We start from the raw sequence: 20,482 nt of genomic DNA, 5'->3' as shown, positions 1-20,482 counted from the left end.
CATGAAAACTAACTTAGAGAATAAGTATCTATATTTATACATATTTTGTTTACAAGTAGACTGGCATATGGTATCTTGAATTATCAGTTAACTGACAGCTCTTGGCTCAATCAGATATAGTGTTACTGATTGCAATTGAACATGCATAAACGTAGCTATTGTGAGGCCGCACCAGTTGTCTAAGATATATGACAAACTTATTAGTGATATAGCAGCTCTGTGCCGGTCCTCTATGAATATTCTTTGCTTTAATTTCTAATAGCAAGTAGTAAAGGAGGCATACACCATGTCAGAAATGTCCTGCTAACCATCCATGCTGGTACCAATATTGTCAGATACCATGCATCTCACTCTGTATACTTTGAAGTACTGAAACACAGGAGAAGAGAGAAATCAACACACAGTACTTTGTTGACTGGACATGAAATATACTGTATCATTAATAATAATCCAGAAGAAAAGATGACATTGTAAAACTTCAGAATTTTGATATCAGTAAAACAAATGTAGTTGTTAAATCTGAGCAAATGTATCAACAAAGCTAGAGTGAGTGGGTGAAAAAATGTAGATTGAAAACAGTTCTTGCTAATTAAAAGAAGTTGTATATACAGGATTGGTAACTCCTTATTATATTAAACATATCTTTTCAATTGATGTGATGGCAGCATATGCTGAATCCCTAATACTGAAATCACATTTTTGTGTTATATGTTTATACAAAACAAAATTTAAGGGTTTGCAACACATAAAATAATTGAAAGATGACGCTCCACATGTTTGTTTACCGTCACGCAAACCTAGAAAATTTGAACAGTAAAATATGAGTGATGTTGGGCCACATTACCATATTAGATATTCATACTGCACTCCCATTTCATCATGAGACGTCAAAGTGAAGCTTTCCAAGTGCAAAACTTACACTATAGTAATAGTAGCAACTGAGATTTACATTCTGCAAATATCATCAGGATAGTAGATAACTGGAGGTGTTCATCCTTGCCCACGACGTATATATAACGTGTGGCGTTCATTTCCCTTTACCTCTCTTGCTCTGGTTTTAAATACAGCAACTTGACGGCCTGAGGAACAAAATAAGACTTACTCAAAATGAAAAGTATTTTTCTGATGATAGCCATTCAGTCTCCGTAAGGTAAGACTCAACAGTGTCAGAAACAGTCAAGCTAAATGACAATCAGACACTGGCACAGATCCACCTTAGACTGACTGAATCCTCACTTGTCATCAGAAATGACAGCCAAGCCAGGCTTCACAACAGTATATTTGCCTGCCTTGCCAAAATTTAGCCCATCCTCATAAACAAAGGCCAAATACTCGTTAATCCAGCCGCCAAACCCCCCGTTTATGAAAGAGAAACAGTTTACACACGACTCTCAACTGATGACGTCCGAACACTTCCGGAACAAGTGCTTTGATAACGACATCTGTTCAAACTACAATTCTACAAATACTTCATCTATGTACTTCAAATACAAATAATCGCCAACAGAACGTAAACACCTAACCTAACCTATGCCTAACTATACATAGAATTTTAATGTATAATGATATTAATTTATATATAAGAACAATCAATTTTTAATACACAGCATGTTAAAATGGATGAATCTGTATGGGGAGGACAGCTGCTGCTTTAACCAGTCTAGTGTGAGGACGGGTTGCAAAATTAGTCACCTATATCAGATGACACTGATGCTTACCCCAGGGTTACCAAATGCTGATCACCTCATATTTTTTCTAACTCATTCTCTCTCGTGTATAAATTTCATTTATGAGACAATAAGTTGAACTTGGAGAAACTGAATAGCTATGCTCTTAAAATAGTGCTTTGCATTTATTCAGGCTTTATTTCTGAGCTATTGCATTCAGATGTTCCTTATGATAAGCTTCAAAAAGACACCACACAGCCAGAAAGGAAATAAAGAAGTAACTACAAATAGGTTGGTACTCACCTGTGATGCAGAACACTGCTAAAGGAAACATTGTGATAAAACCCTTGCCTAGCAGTGAGAGGAGCCAAGAAATATGAGCACCACCACCACTGGAATGACCCAAGAACGTTATCACATAAATGATGACTAGAATCATAATGTAAATACATCTTGGCAATCACTATATTGAATCAAATCAAAGGAACAAGACTTGCTCAGATTAATGAGCAAGACATCATAAAAACTAATGTCTTATAGCTGGCAAACTTATGTAAATAAGGAGCCCAGAAGGAAAAATGGACTGGCTAAGTATAACCATTTGATGAAGCAGCCATGGGACTTAAGCCTTGTTATATGGAACAAAGATATAAGGGTTGACAAACAATCAGATAATGTGTTTCAAGAAGTCAGTCAAATGTTGACAAAACAAAGAACACTAGACAGAGCAAAATCTCTCATACAGCAGGAACTATAGCAAGAGCACACAAACTTAGCAGAGTAAACATGGAAGACCTGTGAATGTAACAAAAGCATTGGAGAGATCAGCACTGAAACTTAGCTGGAGAGACTCCAGAAGTGCTATATAATTTTCCAGAAAATGCCAAGAGAAACAAAACAAAAAAAAACATACAGCCCACCAAGGTCTTCCGGCTGTGATTTATATAAGTCTGGCTGGGCTGTGATTTATATAAGTCTGGCTGCGAGCAACCACATCCAACAATCTAGCTAACTAGGGACCAGATTCACGAATCAGTTACAAACCTGTACATCTTTTCTCAATCTTTGGCGGCTTTGTTTACAATTATTAAACAGGTAATGAGCTCCAAAGCACCAGGAGGCTGTTTATAACAATAACAACAGTTAATTGAGAAATTTTCATGCTTGTAAACTGTTTAATAAATGTAACCAAAGCCATCAAAGATTGAGGAAAGGTGTACACGTTCGTAAGTACTGTAGTTGCATAACTGCTTCATGAATCTGGCCAACCAGACCACCAACCAAGAGGCCAGGTGAGAGACTGAGCCATGGGAACACTGATTCTCAGAACCAACACAAGGTAGCATCCACAGTACTGTACTGTACTTATATGATTACATATATAATACAGATATAGTCAATAAAATATTTTCCTACAATAATATTGGTAATGAAAAGAGAATATGATTGAGCATAATTCAAGTTGGAAATATATTAACTTTATAGTAAACAAAAACATACATTTTCTGAAAACTATCCTAAATCCTCGTATAATTATGTATATACAGTAGATAAATAAAATATTTTCATACAGTATCACCGTTAATGAAAATAACACATGGTCAGATGTAATTCAAGTTGGAAATATATTTGGTTTATAGAAAATATGACCCAAAACAAAAATGTAGATTTACCCAAATATACCTATCCCAGTGCCTCAATGTTGTCCTGCCTTACTACTCATGAGTCATGTCTCTGATGCAGCATGTCCTTACCTTAAGGAGCAGCTGAAGACAATAGATCAGAAAATATCACTAGCAATATTGTCATATGCAAGATAATGATCAGCCAAATAGTCTGTCAGAATTCAAATACTTTTAATGCTGTATGTGGCACTTATGACACAAGAGTACAAACATCAAAGAAACTGACTTACCTGTCCAGGTCCACTCATCAATGAGAACATAAGCTACACACTCGGGAAACTGTGAGCATAACCAGGCTCCTTCAGCGGGTGAAGACACTGACTGGACACAACCTTTGCTAAGTGTTCTAGAACACGAGAAGTCTGCGTCATGTACAGTGGACCCATGCAAGACAGTGTAACCTGAAAAAAAAGGCATTTGTGAAATTAATTACTTTTTCTTGAGACTGTTCCTTGGCTTCTGTCTGCCATGGAGAATGTAATTTGTGCTGCCACCGAGAGACCAACTCACTATTATACAAACGAACCAAGTTTCAATGAAGCCCTCCAAATGAAAACTTAAACAGTGTCAACTATTGCTCTTCATTTTTCTTTACTGAGAATGTAAGTTATGGAGTAATTGAGTTGTATTTCAGGCAGAGGGAGTGAGGTGCCTTGCCTTTCTGTCTAATAGGTTGTGTTCCTAGGCTTCATGCTTTCCATGTCTCTTAGTGCATTTCTTGAGGTACAAGAGGAAATCATCATCTTTTACTTTTTTTGTTTATCCCTGTATCATGCTCTGTCACTACAATCACGCTCTTTCCTATCAATTCACTGAAAGCAACATTAATTTAACAAAATCATGCTTGTGTATAGATACTGTCTAGACAGCATTTTTTTTATCCATGTACAAAGCCACAGTAATAATCTGGAGCTACAGGCAATCTCTCAGGCCTGGCAGATGCCTCACCAACATACACATTTGCATATGTCCTCTGCTTCTAGGACATGGCTACTGCTGTTACTGGTATCTACTTATACTGTATATTTATATTTATAATGTTGAGTTAATCCCTCTTCAAGGCACCATGTGTCCCTTGCATAGCTTCGGGGAAGCTATGGAGGCTAGTGTGAAATAGAGTGTAAAGAGTAATGGAATGCCCTTTCTGGGCAGCAACTTGGTAGCACTCCATTCCCATTCTTTGTTCCCAGTCTTCCAGTACAAAATGATGGGCTCACTGAAGTGAGATGGTTTCTCCCGAGTCCTTAGTTGATCGGACAATCTAGTGGCGGTAGGCAGTCATTGGGTTTGTGGGGAACTTGCTTCTTTAGTTTTGCTTGGCAATTCTGTGTTATCAATCATCACTCACAAAAATAGTGTGCTTTGCTGCCTCTTTTGATATTTTTGTGGGCAGTTCATCTCAGTAGTGGGTTGATCTTTGATACCCCAAAGCTCCATGCCCTAATGAGAGAGCAAGATGGGTTGAAAAGAGCCTTGTTTTCAGTGGGCCAAGACTGTCACCTGTAGGCTGGAATATTCATAATCATCCTGGTAGCATAAGCTAAGGGAAGCTACCAAGGTGCTACTCTGAGAGGAGCGTGTTTCATTAAACTCAATGTTCTATTTCTATGGTAGCCCTCTAAGTAACTCACTGGAGCTTAGATGCTGAGAACCACAGAGCTTCCTAAATATACGAAGCCTTGAGACTTACACAGCCTATTAGTAACCTGGATCAAAATCTGGTTCTCTCAGATAGGCAAGGTGAACATGAGGAGGTGAACCCAAAATTGAAGTTCCATCGAGTCACAATCAAAACAAGTCACTGCTCTGAATAAGGTTAAGATAAATAAGAAAGCTAGCCAAACTAAAGAATGGTGACTGAGAACTTGGACATATAACATACAGGAAAAGCTTGAGACTTCATCATATTTGAACATGTTCTCCAATATGCAAAAGTAACAATATTTCACTCTTTATCAAAAAAGTTACTTACTGTGGATCGTTTCCTTCTCAGCAGCTGATAAATAGGCACCAGATGAATAATTATTCACTAAAGCCTGGATTTCTTGATGCACCGCTTCAGAATCCAACAACCCGATTGATTGCTGATTCACTATGCGTAGGCAGGTACTTTCTAGGGCTGCTGGACCTCCATATGGAATCAGCAGACGCATAAAGTGCTGGCTGGCATGAACAGCATTAAGGCGACTGTTGAAGCCTTTACACAGCCCGGTCACACACGACACTGAGTGGTAATATATAGGACTTAATGGGTTATCAGATTACTGGGTAAGTCAGTAACACACAAGAGTTTAGAATGAGTAGGGCATGCACACATGTGATTTTGTCCAAACATATCATGAAAGAAATGCATGTAGTAAAAATAAGACATGTATGGTAATTATAGAACTGAGATAAGCTTAGCATCGATCAGAATACTTTGTGGACCATTCTTGTAATCTATTAACCCTTAACTGCATTTATCGATAATAATCCTTTGAACTTTACTAGCCAAGAACTACTGTGAACAATCATGAATGTTCTGATTTTCTTTGGTGACATGTTGCATTCTTATGGCATGTTTATGATAAACAATGATCGTCAGGAGATGGAAATAAATTTCCGTCAATATATACTATTTTAACATTTTATATGCTTTTTCCATGAGTTTGTTTATCAAAAGGACTAGAAAGTAAAAATATATGTTATTACCCAAGCACAATTACCTGTTTACATGTGATTATGCCCATGTTTACAAACATTAGCTAACAAACACAATTTTCACTTTATTAAATAATTTATAATTTTATTTTCAAAAATAGTATCAGTAACTATTTCTAATTTTGTAATTTGTAATTTTTATGCTTTGTAATCCTATAAGAGAAATATTTATATGAACATTTTAACCCTCAACATGTAGTCATAGTTCTGGGTCACTGCAATTTTCCTCATTTGATGATTTTTGTTATTATTGCTTCATATGTATACCAAAGATTTTAATATGGATTTAATAGCTCTATTTGGATGGAGGTAAACCAGACCCACAAAAAAATTCTAACATTTTATAACTGATTACTAGCAAAGTGTCAGTTTTGACGATAGTCGTCGCAGTTTGAGGGTTTAAAAACATCGGTTTTGGAGAAATAATAGTGTATTTTGGACAGCATGCAGGTAATACTGGACACAGCAACGAGGCAGAAATGGTGACAAACCCCCAAATCAGGACAAATCAGGCGCTGCCAACCAGAAGCCACTTAAATACATAATATTGGTGTCTGTCGGCTCAAAGAACATAAGGAAATAGTTATCAGTGAGCCTTGGAAGTCTGATACCAAGAAACACTTGAAAGGGTTTTGAGACCTCTCCAACACAGTATTTCCTTTGACCCATATGACCTGACGAAGACTATTTAAAAAAATACCCACTGTATCAGTGTGAAATGTCAACCTGCCCTGGCTATGCATAGTCCTGCCCACACAAACACAGGACCTTGCTTAATGAAGCAAGAATGTGGCACAGGTCAGATACTGTATATGGATGTTGTCTAGTTAAGTCAATGATTTACAATATAAAAGCTAAAGATAAAGCATTTCATCATACAGTACAGTACTTACAGTTGACAAGGATGCTCTCTTTAATCCCATCTTTAATAGCACAGTCTTTATAGCTGGTACATTTGGGATCCCCAACTACTATATCATCTATGTCGGATAACTTGAGTGATCCATCTGAGATAACAAACTGCTCTCGTCGGAAATCATTCATTAGTAGACTTCCAAGAGGAGACTGTGCCAGGTGGTGCAAGATTCTTCCAACATCACTTGCTAACTGGAAATTCAATGCCAATATGTCAATCAGGCCTAACTCAAAATTGAGTGTCGAATGTAATGAAATAACCTTCTCTGGTGAGTGCCTAGGACCTTCCCGAGCTCTGATACTGCCAGGCCTTAGCCCAATATACCAGGCCTTAGCTCAATATACCAGACCTTAGCTCAATATACCAGACCTTAGCTCAATACACCAGGCCTTAGCTCAACATACCAGGCCTTAGTTCAACATACCGGGTGTTCGAAACCTATCCATCTCTTACTGAAAGCCTGGACCAAAATCTGGTTTATTTTACAAGATAAAGGGACGCTTGGGATCAGAGACTGAACAAAACTTGGAGAAACACATCAGAAAGTATAGGCACCATCCCCTACCACCAGACTTCTCTAATACAATCTCCCACCACTGGCACCCCCAGACTTCTGACACCATTTTGTCATTCCACAACCCTTCCTCCCTGAATACAATGGGTAAGTCTAAAATAAAACACCACAATTGTTTACACTTTGATTAGATGAATATCATTTTATGTATGATTTAACCCCTAAAGACATTTCCTTAAATCTTGAGGTAATGGTACACACAAGTTTACTTCCATTACTGCATGTAAATAAAAGGGCAACTCATGCTATTGTACTTTTAATTGTTAATGAAAAGCTAACAGTCTCACAAATGGATGCAGGATCAAATGAATGACATAATTAGTTTTTCAAATTCAACCTGTTCATGCAGAATGGTTTCCTACGCTTAAAACTGTTTGCCATACGCTTAGTAATGATGTCTCTGGCTAACACTACAGCAGATGTAGCAAAAATGTCAGTCTACATCTAAGAGTTGGAAAAGTTAACAGTATGGTAAACAAGAGTAACAAAATTTATCCACATTTGTATATATTGTTCTATAAATTCATTGACATTGGGTCCTTCCTCCCATTCCATCCCAAATCCTTATCCTGATCCCTTCCAAATGCTATACAGTCATGATGGCTTCTTGAGGTTATCTTGAGATGATTTTGGGGTTTAGTGTCCCCGCGGCCCGGTCCTCGACCAGGCCTCCTTTTTGTTCCTCCCCCCCCCACCCCCCTAGGAAGTAGCCCGTAGCAGCTGTCTAACTCCCAGGTACCTATTTAGTGCTAGGTAACAGGGGGTATCAGGGTGAAGAAACATTTTGCCCATTTGTCTCCACCTCCACCGGGGATCAAACCCAGAACCTCAGGACTACGAATCCGAAGCACTGTCCACCCAGCCGTCAGGCGCTTGACTTGGCACTTTCCCCTGATAACTACCTTCAACCTCAAGCCTGGCATTGGAGCCTTTCAGTACAGTGAATCTAATTCAAATACAGTATTTCCTGCTATAATTAGAGTTGAAAATAGTATTATTCAATCAAAACAACCTTTCACTGGTGTTGCTAGACTTACCTTCAGTCTTTCTTCGTAATTCATCTGGAGGATTTCAATAACATTAACTGGGCGTCCTAATTCTGCAACCATGGCCACAATGCCAGCCACGGGGGGACCAGGAGAGTATTCCACATCTGGAATACATCCTCCATATACCTGATATGGATTGTACAGCACTTTGTTATAATTACAGCTTGAAATCTGTTCAAATGTAAAAACAATTTATTAAATATGATAATATTGTATTTAATGCACAGAGAAATCACATTAATATGATATATCAAAGAACAAATCCACAGGAGCCTTGACGAGGGTTCGAACCTGTGAGCTAAATGTTCCCAGACACAATCTAGTCCCATCACGACATGGTTCAAGTCATGGTACAGTGGACTAAAGCACGTCATAGGTTCGAACCTTCATCACCGCTCCTGTGGATTTGTTCTACTTTATTTACTAATAAATGTCTGCGAGATATTAATCTTAATTTCAACCCCCCCTCTCCAAATGTAGCATCTCATTATACTAAAGCCTTCTCATAATTTACACAATGTTTTTGAACCAACTCTGGTGAGTACATACAGTACAATTAAATTAGTAGTAGAGATCATCAATTTAATTATTATGAAGAAAGTATTAAAATATGTACATTCTTTTAAAGCCACAAATACAGTAATATGCATAGGATTTTTTGGCAAATCTTTAAGCTAACAAAATGATTGAAGCACTCAGTATATTGAAAATTTGCAGGTATTAGGAAGTTTAAAAGGTGTAGTGGAATCTTAAAACAAGTACTGTACAGTACTGTACTTAAAAATTAAGCTTTGAGAATATGTAAATTATTTTCTGAGCAGTACACTCAATATCTCCTTTAGGCAAGACCCTACTAACTTCTGGTTAGGATATGGTGCAGCCAGTGCAGGTTGACATTCCACACCGATACTACAAAGAGCTTTTCAAACTAACTGCTGGGTAATACTCGTGCTAGAGAGACACTGGAGAATATCCAATCCAGCCCATAATATAGATAGAAAAGTGCATTAAACATTTTAGTGTGTTTTAACAATCAGATTTTCTTGATTCCATAAACTCATGCTGCTTTGTTGAGAAGCAAGACAACCTGACCACAGTACTATATTACTCAGTACCTCCCTAGCACTATTTACTAGAATTTACCTGATGGCCAATAGGCACAGGTCTTAACTTAGGTAGCAATCAAATAATTCTGCTCAGAGAGGAGGTTTTCCTAAACTTTTATTGTATTAGAGACAAAAATATCAACTGACCACGATGAGCATTACTTTGATAACATTTGCATGAGAGAGCTCTTGTAACAGCCGAGTTTCCTTTATGATCTTGGCTGCACAGTGCTGATAGCAGACGCTCACTGATTCCAGGCACTCCGTCATGTCATGGCCAGAGGTATGCACGGTCTTAACTGCCAACCAAGTTTTACCATACTGGCCTCTGGAAAAAAATATAATAATGATATTCTCTCCAAACATGAACATGTTAAAATCTATAAGAACATGTTAAAATCATTGGAGAAGGTCTGGGATTGAACCAGCATCCTGGGTATCCCCAGATGCACGCCTTAACCCATGATATGCTAAAGATTATATAACCTGGGATCAGCCCAGACCCACTAGGAGTCTGGAGGCACTGAGCTGGTAGCCAATACAAGTTTTACCAATAATCTGCGTATACTCTGGTGTAGGTAATGGAATTCTCGTCTTAACACTCCCTTCAAATACACAATGAAATTACAGTAATATGATATATCTATAGGAAAATCATTGGAGCAGGACAGAGATCAAACCAGCATCCTGGGTATTCCTAGACGTGTTCTTGCTGCGATGATTTTCTCATACATATATCATGCTATTGTGATTTCATTATGTAATTGAAAAATGAGTGGGTAAAAGAGGAGGGACAGACACTAAGGAAAGGAACAAAGCAAAAACAAAACTTGGGGGGGGGGAGAACAGAATGTCAAAAAACAAGTGTTGAATGTAATAAAGCGCCTTTCTAGTTGGGCCTTGGTGATTTCCTGAGGCTAATTCACTGAGGTCACTCCATTCATATGATTCACATCAGCCTTAATACTGTAATCCTGAATGGCCTACCAGGGACCAGTGCCAGAACCTGGCCCCTTCACCGAGGCAGAGGGAGCAGGGAATTGTTACAATCACCTTAACCAATGGAAATATCCAGGAAGTCAGCAAAGCCATATAGACAACAGCAAGGTTCACTGAGAGAAAGGAACTAAAGCAGCAAATGACTGCAAGCAATTCACTTGGTTGTTAGATTGAATTCCCCTAGTTATGGCTAGCCACCAAGAGGAGGCAGCACCATTGAGTCTTCCTGGCTCCCACATCATCAGACCCTCAGTTCTGTCACTGACTTCAATGAGTGTGCATCTCCTTGAGTTGCCAGCTTTAGCAAGTCCCATTCTTTCCTAAGTAAGTGTGGGCTGTCCTTTGGACTTTGTCCTGTGAGGACCATTCAATTTGTGTGTTAGTTTCCAAGTTCAGCGTTTGCTTCACGTGTGTGTATTTCCATACCTCACTTGTTATGGGGACTTGGTTTATGATTTGCCTCAAGATGTATATGTTAGGACAGCCCCTCCCAAGTAATGTATTTTAAATATATTTAAATGTATTTTATAATGTATTTTAGAAAAAAAAGGAAGCCAAATATATATTTTTCCTATTTTTGCCTACATTGCTTAGTGTTATATTCTAATATTTTGTAACACTTCTATAAAAAAAAAAAGAATATTTTCATATTTACCATTCATCATTAAGGCATTCATATTGATGAACAAGTCTTACACAAGAAGAAATTTATTTCTACAAAACACAAACTATCTCCAAGCTTGCCAACTGACTCCATTATTACTTACCTATATACAGCTTTTGTCCATCCGGAACCAATAATGCTCAGATTGGTAATAAAAGGAAGGTCAGCACACTTAAAAGTCCAACCCCTTGAAGGATCCCATTCTAGAATAAGACAAAACTCGATATATTAATATAATGGAAGAATTGATATAGATGTAACATAAAATAACTGTGTTGAAGCATGAATACCCTTTCTACAGAAGGGTTTCACTAGGCTAAATTCAGTGCAGATTAGGTTAGCCAAAAGTATCCTACCATTTAAATCATCTTGAGTAAACTGGATAGACTGAAAGCACATGACAGGGAAGATCTCATTAAAACATTAAGGATATTGACTAAGACAGAAAATCAACCTCAGCCACTTTGTGAAGATGTCTCATGTTATTGAAATGAAATACAATAACTTTATGGATGCCATGTCATCCTGCAGAGTATCATGCTCTTAGAGAGCATTATGCCAATTGCTATTTATTTATTTATTTATTTATTTATTTATTTATATACAAGAATGTACATTGGGTTTATGAGAGTTTATAGCATTGATGTTTTACATTCTTGTAAAGCCTCTAACACACAGCATTTTGGGCAGATACTTAAGCTAACAGATAATTTTATGTAGGTAATTTGTAGCAAAAGTTGAAGAATATTAATAGGTAAGTTGTATTAAATTTGAAGAATTTTAATAGGTATGTTGTAAGAAAATTTGAAGAATCTTAATAGGTAGATTGTAGTAAGATTTGAGGATTGTAACAGGTACATTGTAGTAAAATTTAAGGAATATAACAGATACATTGTAGCATAATTTGAGGATTATTAATAGGTATATTGTAGCAAAATTTGCATTCAACATAACAACTATGATACAAGTTGATAGAAGTGATTACAGTGGTGAGATTGCATGTCTTAGGCACATACATTGGGGAAGTGTATAACACAAGATACAGTGTGAATTTGAAGCACTAGGTAGGAAACTATGAGCATGAAATCAGGTACTTTTTGGTTTTACTTTTGAATAAGGGATAGGTTGGACAGCTTTTTAAGTTGTTAGGGAGTGAGTTCCATAGACTAGGTCCCTTTATTTGCATAGTGTTTGGATAGATATAGTTTGACTGGGAATATCAAAAAGATATATTTATTTCTGGTGTGGTGATTATGGGTTTTATTACATCTGTCAAGGAAGAGTTTGAAATCAGGATTTGCATTTAGGAACAAGGTTTTGTACATGTAAATAGCACAAGAGAATGTGTGGAATGGGAACTATCAGGAATAAGTGCCAAGCCTTTACGACTAAGAATTCTAATTCAAAATTCAAATTCAAATGTTTATTTAGGTAAAATATAAAGGAATTTATCAGAACTAACAATCCTCCAACCACAAGATGGTGACCTTCAGGTATACATCTGTTCCTTATATTTTGGGGACTTTGTGTACTGTTAGGTTACATTCAGATAGGTTGGGGTAAGTTTAGTGGCAAAGGGTGGTTCAATTTTTCCTTCCTTACAACTAAAAATAATATTTTGGAGTTTGGATATCAAAATAACAGCATTGATTTAAACACTTAGCTCAGGAGTACCACCGTGTTATCAATATAATCAACATTATTAACTGGTCGGTTGGTACTGATTAAGGGATTATGATAGCAACATTAGTCATTCATATCCATCAGAAGTTTGGAAGCATAAACGAGCTGAAGGGATGTAAGGCAGTACCAAACTCGTACCCTGTATGGGGTAGTTAACATGTGTTATGCTCTAAAAGAGGAAGTTGTGAAAGTCATCTCCATCCACAACTTTAAGGCCCGATTCAAGAAGAACTTGAAAGTTAGAGTAGTTAGGGTGTAACACAACAGGTAGCTCTTTATGGGCATAAATAAATAAATATTTATTCAGGTAAGGTACATACATACAAGAGATTTTACAAAAATTGATAGATTTATAGATAGAGCTAGTACATACAATGCCTAAAGCCACTATTACGCAAAGTGTTTCAGGGCAGGAAAAACATTAAAGACTAAAACTTAATACTAATTGAGTTTAAAGTATAAAATTGAATTTTATAGCTAGATAAAGAGCTAGATCTCACTTCCTTGTACACAATAATAGGTAAGTACTAATAGATAGGTAATGTCCAATGTCAACAAAACGATCATGGCAAAATAATGGGCCACTAGCCCATAATCTCAAATTCTTTTACTTTGTCAAGTGGACGATAACTGATTAAATCATTTTCATCCAATTTTTACGTTCTTGTTATGGTACAGCGTATGGAACTACTGTATAAAATAAAATGAGAATCGCTGCCCGTTCAAGTATGTTTATTGAGACAAGAAAGAAATACATGTCAAAGGGCTAGAGTAGCTTAGGCTAAGACAAGAAGCAGCACTGACCATCAGCTGACAAGGCCGCTGGTGTGAAGGATGTCCAGTGCTTCCCGGCAATGAATATCACCACCAGGGCTACATTAGCAAGCAGACACAAGCACAGGTATGCTGTCACATATACACCGAGACGGGACACTCTCGCCATCCTCCTCTTTCTACATTAACCAAACTCAACAATCTCTGCCACTGCAACTTTAAGGTTCTTCTTCTTCTTGACAGTAGGTGCAGTTAGCATGAAGGGTTTGCCCTCCCGATGACTGCACGACTCATCGTGCAGTCATCTTCAGTCAAGATGAAAAAGGTTCATCTTGGGGAGCATCCCATCCCTCGGTCGCCCCGCAATCAACAACAATACAGGGTTGCCAGATCCAAATTGCTAAAAGTAGCGAGCTGACGATCTAAAAGTAGCGAGCTGACGGTCTAAAAGTAGCGGTCTAAAAGTAGCGAGCTGACAGGTCTAAAAGTAGCGGTCTAAAAGTAGCGAGCTGACGGTCTAAAAGTAGCGGTCTAAAAGTAGCGAGCTGACGGTCTAAAAGTAGCGGTCTAAAAGTAGCGAGCTGACGGTCTAAAAGTAGCGGTCTAAAAGTAGCGAGCTGACGGTCTAAAAGTAGCGGTCTAAAAGTAGCGAGCTGACGGTCTAAAAGTAGCGGTCTAAAAGTAGCGAGCTAACGGTCTAAAAGTAGCGAGCTGACGGTCTAAAAGTAGGGGTCTAAAAGTAGCGAGCTGACGGTCTAAAAGTAGCGAGCTGACGGTCTAAAAGTAGCGAATTTGTAATAAGAGTAGCCCAATTTTTTGTTTAGTGACTGTTACGGGTTTCAAAGTAATCTATTATGATATATGATATATAGAGTACATTAAACGATTTTAATTGTTTTATTAACATTATCTCTGCATATATATATTTAACCAATATGATAATAGGATAACTTAACAATATTTACTGTTTGAAGCTTAATGGCTGTGGAGTCCTTCCACGTCTTTACAGTTGAAGATTACCAAGATCTTGATCTGCATCCACAACCTCGTTCTTGTATATTGCAGACTCATATTTTCAAATTACTACTTTTTACACCGAAAATATGCCAATTACTGAAAACGGCGATGGGTCACATTTTGCCCAAACCCCCCTGCAGTTTTCAAAATATGTGAAATGTCGGAAATTTGCCTACTTAGCGTGATTTTTTAGCCGAATTCTGACACTCTGCACCTATTTTCATTTTCAAATTACGACTTTTTACACCGAAATTATGCCAATTATTGAAAACGGCGATGGGTCATATTTTGCCCAAACCCCCCTGCAGTTTTCAAAATATCTGAAATGTCCGAAATTTGACTCCTGATCGTGATTTTTGAGCCGAATTCTGACTCTCTGCACCTATTTTCCTTTTCAAATTACGACTTTTTACACCGAAAATATGCCAATTATTGAAAACGGCGATGGGTCATATTTTGCCCAAATCCCCTGCAGTTTTCAAAATATCTGAAATGTCCGAAACTTGACTCCCTGAGCGTGATTTTTGAGTCGAATTCTGACTCTCTGCACCTATTTTCATTTTCAAATTACGACTTTTTACACCAAAAATATGCCAATTACTGAAAACGGCGATGGGTCATGTTTTGCCCAAACCCCCCTGCAATTTTCAAAATATCTGAAATGTCGGAAATTTGACTCCTGAGTGTGGTTTTTGAGCCGAATTCTGACTCTCTGCACCTATTTTCATTTTCAAATTACGACTTTTTACACCGAAAATATGCCAATTACTGAAAACGGCGATGGGTCATATTTTGCCCAAACCCACCTGCAGTTTTCAAAATATCTGAAATGTCCGAAATTTGACTCCTGAGCGTGATTTTTGAGCCGATTTCTGACTCTCTGCACCTATTTTCATTTTCAAATTACGACTTTTTACACTGAAAATATGCAAATTATTGAAAACGGCGATGGGTCACATTTTGCCCAAACCCCCCTGCAGTTTTCAAAATATCTGAAATGTCCGAAACTTGACTCCAGAGCGTGATTTTTGAGCCGAATTCTGACTCTCTGCACCTATTTTCATTTTCAAATTACTATTTTTTACACCGAAAATATGCCAATTACTGAAAACGGCGATGGGTCATATTTTGCCCAAACCCCCCTGCAGTTTTCAAAATATCTGAAATGTCCGAAATTTGACTCTTGAGCGTGATTTTTGAGCCGAATTCTGACTCTCTGCACCTATTTTCATTTTCAAATTACGACTTTTTATACCGAAAATATGCCAATTACTGAAAACGGCGATGGGTCATATTTTGCCCAAACCCTCCTGCAGTTTTCAAAATAACTGAAATGCCCGAAATTTGACTCCTGGGTGTGGTTTCTGAGCCGAATTCTGACTCTCTGCACCTATTTTCATTTTAAATTACGACTTTTTATACCGAAAATATGCCAATTACTGAAAACGGCGATGGGTCATATTTTGCCCAAACCCCCCTGCAGTTTTCAAAATATCTGAAATGTCCGAAATTTGACTCCAGAGCGTGATTTTTTGAGCCAAATTCTGACTCTCTGCACCTATTTTCATTTTCAAATTACGACTTTTTATACCGAAAATATGCCAATTACTGAAAACGGCGATGGGTCATGTTTTGCCCAAACCCCCCTGCAGTTTTCAAAATATCTGAAATGTCCGAAATTTGACTCCTGAGCGTGATTTTTGAGCCAAATTCTGACTCTCTGCACCTATTTTCATTTTCAAATTACGACTTTTTATACCGAAAATATGCCAATTACTGAAAACGGCGATGGGTCATATTTTGCCCAAACCCCCCTGCAGTTTTCAAAATAACTGAAATGTCCGAAATTTGACTCCTGGGTGTGGTTTTTGAGCCGAATTCTGACTCTCTGCACTTATTTTCATTTTCAAATTACGACTTTTTATACCGAAAATATGCCAATTACTGTAAACGGCGATGGGTCATATTTTGCCCAAACCCCCCTGCAGTTTTCAAAATATCTGAAATGTCCGAAATTTGACTCTTGAGCGTGATTTTTGAGCCGAATTCTGACTCTCTGCACCTATTTTCATTTTCAAATTACGACTTTTTATACCGAAAATATGCCAATTGCTGAAAACGGCGATGGGTCATATTTTGCCCAAACCCCCCTGCAGTTTTCAAAATAACTGAAATGTCCGAAATTTGACTCCTGGGTGTGGTTTTTGAGCCGAATTCTGACTCTCTGCACCTATTTTCATTTTCAAATTACGACTTTTTATACCGAAAATATGCCAATTACTGAAAACGGCGATGGGTCATATTTTGCCCAAACCCCCCTGCAGTTTTCAAAATATCTGAAATGTCGGAAATTTGACTCCTGAGTGTGGTTATTGAGCCGAATTCTGACTCAGGGTTGCCAGATTCAAATTGCTAAAAGTAGCGAGCTGACGGTCTAAAAGTAGCGAGCTGACGGTCTAAAAGTAGCGAGCTGACGGTCTAAAAGTAGCGAGCTGACGGTCTAAAAGTAGCGAGCTGACGGTCGAAAAGTAGCGAGTTGACGTTCTAAAAGTAGCGAGCTGACGGTCGAAAAGTAGCGAGCTGACGGTCTAAAAGTAGCGAGCTGATGGTCTAAAAGTAGCGAGCTGACGGTCTAAAAGTAGCGAGCTGACGGTCTAAAAGTAGCGAGCTGACGGTCTAAAAGTAGCGAGCTGATGGTCTAAAAGTAGCGAATTTGTAATAAGAGTAGCCCAATTTTTTGTTTAGTGACTGATACGGGTTTCAAAGTAATCTATTATGATATATAGAGTACATTAAACGATTTTAATTGTTTTATTAACATTATCTCTGCATATATATATATATATATATATATATATATATATATATATATATATATATATATATATATATATATATATATATATATATATATATATATATATATATATATATATATATATATAACCAATATGATAATAGGATAACTTAACAATATTTACTGTTTGAAGCTTAATGGGTGTGGAGTCTACAAATGGTCAGAAGACAAGCAAATGAGTTTTCATAACGATAAATGCAAGACCTTGCATGTTGGGCATAACAATCCACGTCACAACTACTAAATTAACAGCACTACCTTGCAGCAGATTGATGAAGAAAGGGACCTTGAAGTCAGAATCCTCCATTCACTGAAAGTCGCATGAGTGGGAGCTACAGTAAACAAAAAAATAACCAAACCCAAGGGATAATCCTGCATATTTTTGCCTTTAAGGAAAAGAAAGTAGTAGCCTAAGCCTAAGCTACTCTATCTCTTTGAGATGTATTTCTTGCTTATCTCAATAAACATACTTAAACTTGAACTTGAGTAGTAATTCAAATGTATGTCTTTGGTGCGCCCACACCCTGATTGTCCAGACAATTGAAGATCGTGTCGAATTCTCCACTCTTGGAGATAAACAACATTTAATGGATTCAGTAGTTAATTGGTGATGCAAGTGAGGATGACGTAAGTGTTGCAACGCTTGCAGACTTGCCTAGCAACACACTAGTGCGCAGCGGTTATACAGAACAGATAGTTCACATGACGATTCACTGACGGATTTTCAAGCCTATCTAACCTAGACCAATGTAGCCTAACATATAATAATAATAATTAATAATAATAACAATAATAATAATAATAATAATAATAATAATAATAATAATAATAATAATAATAATAATAATAATAATAATAATAATAATAATAATAATAATAATAATATTTATTTACAAGGAGGTACAATGGGTGTGTTCAGATTACATAAAATTGGTATGTGTACATTCTTGTAAAGCCACTAACACGCATAGCAGTCTAGGGGGAGGTCCTTAATCTAACATCTCAGATGAAAAAGTACATTGTAGACAAATTTATATGAACATATAACTGCAATATAAATTGACAGAGGTGATTACACTGGTGAAGATATGTCTTAAGTACTAATATTGAGGGAAGAGGGCAGTACAAGATACAGTGTGAGTTTGAAGCACAAGTTAGGAAACTATGAGGATGAAATTAGATACTTTTTGGTTTTACTTTTGAATAAGGCATAGGCTGGAATTTTTTTTAATTCATTAGGGAGTGAGTTCCATAGACTAGGGCCCTTTCATTTGCATGGAGTGTTTGTACAGATTTAATTTGACTTTGGAGATATCAAAGATATATTTATTTCTGGTGTGGTGCTCATGGGTTCAACTACACCTATCAAATAAAAGTTTCAGATCAAGATTAGCAGTTTATGAAAAGGTTTTGTACATGTAGATAGCACATGAGAATGTGTGGAGTGAAGTGTATGTTTAGCATGTTAAGGGACTTAAACAGAGGGGCTGTGTATTGTCTGAAGACAGAGTTTGTTATAGTTCTGATAGCAGATTGCTGATTAATGATAGGCTTGAGGTAGTTTGCAGTGCTTGAACCCCATGCACAGATACCGTATGTAAGATAGGGATATATTAGCGCATAGTATAATGAGAGAATAGGGTGGGGAATATAATTTCTGATTTTAGAGACTATACCGACCGCTTTTTGAAACATTTTTGTTATGTATTGTATGTAGGTGCTGAAGTTCAGTTTTTTGTCTTTGTATTGGCCAAGGAACTTTCCCTCACTTTTTATTGGTAATATTAACATTGTCTATCTGAAGTTGAATTTGATTTGATGATTTACTACCAAATAAAATGTAGTAGGGCTTTTCTGTGTTTAGTGTGAGTTTGTTTATTTGACAAACTCACAGTTGGTTGAAGTGGGTAGAATGTAATTATGTGTTAATTGGCTGTTGATTCTTGGTTTTGACTTTTTGATGTGTTGGGCCTCACTGATGTCGAGTCTCTTGTTATCGTTGTATCTGTCGATAATTTCTGTGTTGCAAGTTAAGATGTCTCTGGTGATGGTTTGGTTGTGTGTGAAGATTATATGTTCCATGATGGAGCCCTGTTGTTTGTGCATTGTTAATCGCCTAGAAAGAGACGTTGTTGTCTTGCCTATATACTGAGATCTTTGGGGCTGACAGTCCCCAAGTGGGCATGAGAAGGCATGTAGACGACTTTGGTTTCCTTCAAGGAGTTCTGTTTGGTGTCTGGGAAGTTCTTTATGAGTAGATGAGCCGTTTTTTTGTTTTTGTAGTAAATTGCTAATTGTATCTTCTGATTTGTGTCTGTGGGGGATAACGTTCCTATTAATAATATCTTTCAGGACACAATATATATAATTGTGTCGGGGGGACAGGAAGCCAGGGTGTGTTCATACACGGTAGACTTATATCGAGGTCTCCCCCCCCGTCCCCCGCCAAGATTGAATTACTGACCCCGCCCAGGAAGCAAACCCACAACAAGCTGACTAACTCCTGAGTACCTACTCACTGCTAGGTGAACAGCGGCATTAGGCGAAAGGAAATGTTCACAACTATTTCTGTCCCGTCCGGGATTCGAACCTGAAATTATCGATTGTGTGTGGAGAACGAGCCCGACTGTACTACCCAGACCTGTGAATGATGACAATACAGTACTGTACTGGAACAGTAATAATGAGAACTACATCAAGATGAAACTCTACGGGAACTTCGCGCCAGATTCAACTATGTTGCCCCGTAATTGTCAAATGGTGTACATTGATGTGTATGCTTAAGGAGAAC

At 37.6% G+C, this 20,482-nt stretch overlaps 1 protein-coding gene across 6 annotated transcripts; it reads right to left on the bottom strand.

Annotated features, from left to right (window-relative positions):
* Positions 1-13: 13 nt before the first annotated feature.
* On the bottom strand, positions 14-14,206 carry LOC123763207 (extracellular tyrosine-protein kinase PKDCC). 6 transcript variants are annotated; one of them, XM_045750246.2, is made up of 9 exons: positions 13,848-14,206; positions 11,464-11,563; positions 9,860-10,025; positions 8,580-8,762; positions 6,946-7,159; positions 5,325-5,576; positions 3,583-3,753; positions 920-1,079; positions 14-369 (listed from the first exon to the last, which is right to left on the bottom strand). In XM_045750246.2, the coding sequence occupies exons 1-8, from the start codon at positions 13,984-13,986 to the stop codon at positions 991-993; spliced, it is 1,314 nt and encodes a 437-aa protein (XP_045606202.2). In that variant the 5' UTR covers positions 13,987-14,206; the 3' UTR covers positions 14-369; positions 920-990. The 6 variants fall into 6 exon arrangements, with proteins under 6 accessions (XP_045606202.2, XP_045606203.2, XP_045606205.2 ...); XM_045750247.2 differs by having other exon boundaries at positions 8,580-8,717; positions 9,845-10,025; positions 13,848-14,196; XM_045750249.2 differs by having other exon boundaries at positions 8,580-8,717; positions 13,848-14,196.
* Between the last annotated feature and the right edge of the window lie 6,276 nt (positions 14,207-20,482).

The sequence above is a fragment of the Procambarus clarkii genome, chromosome 49, assembly GCF_040958095.1.
Source record: "Procambarus clarkii isolate CNS0578487 chromosome 49, FALCON_Pclarkii_2.0, whole genome shotgun sequence".
In the NCBI taxonomy this organism is placed as follows: Eukaryota; Metazoa; Arthropoda; class Malacostraca; order Decapoda; family Cambaridae; genus Procambarus; species Procambarus clarkii.
The sequence above is the reverse complement of the archived record's forward strand: the minus strand, read 5'-3'. Positions and strand labels throughout refer to the sequence as shown.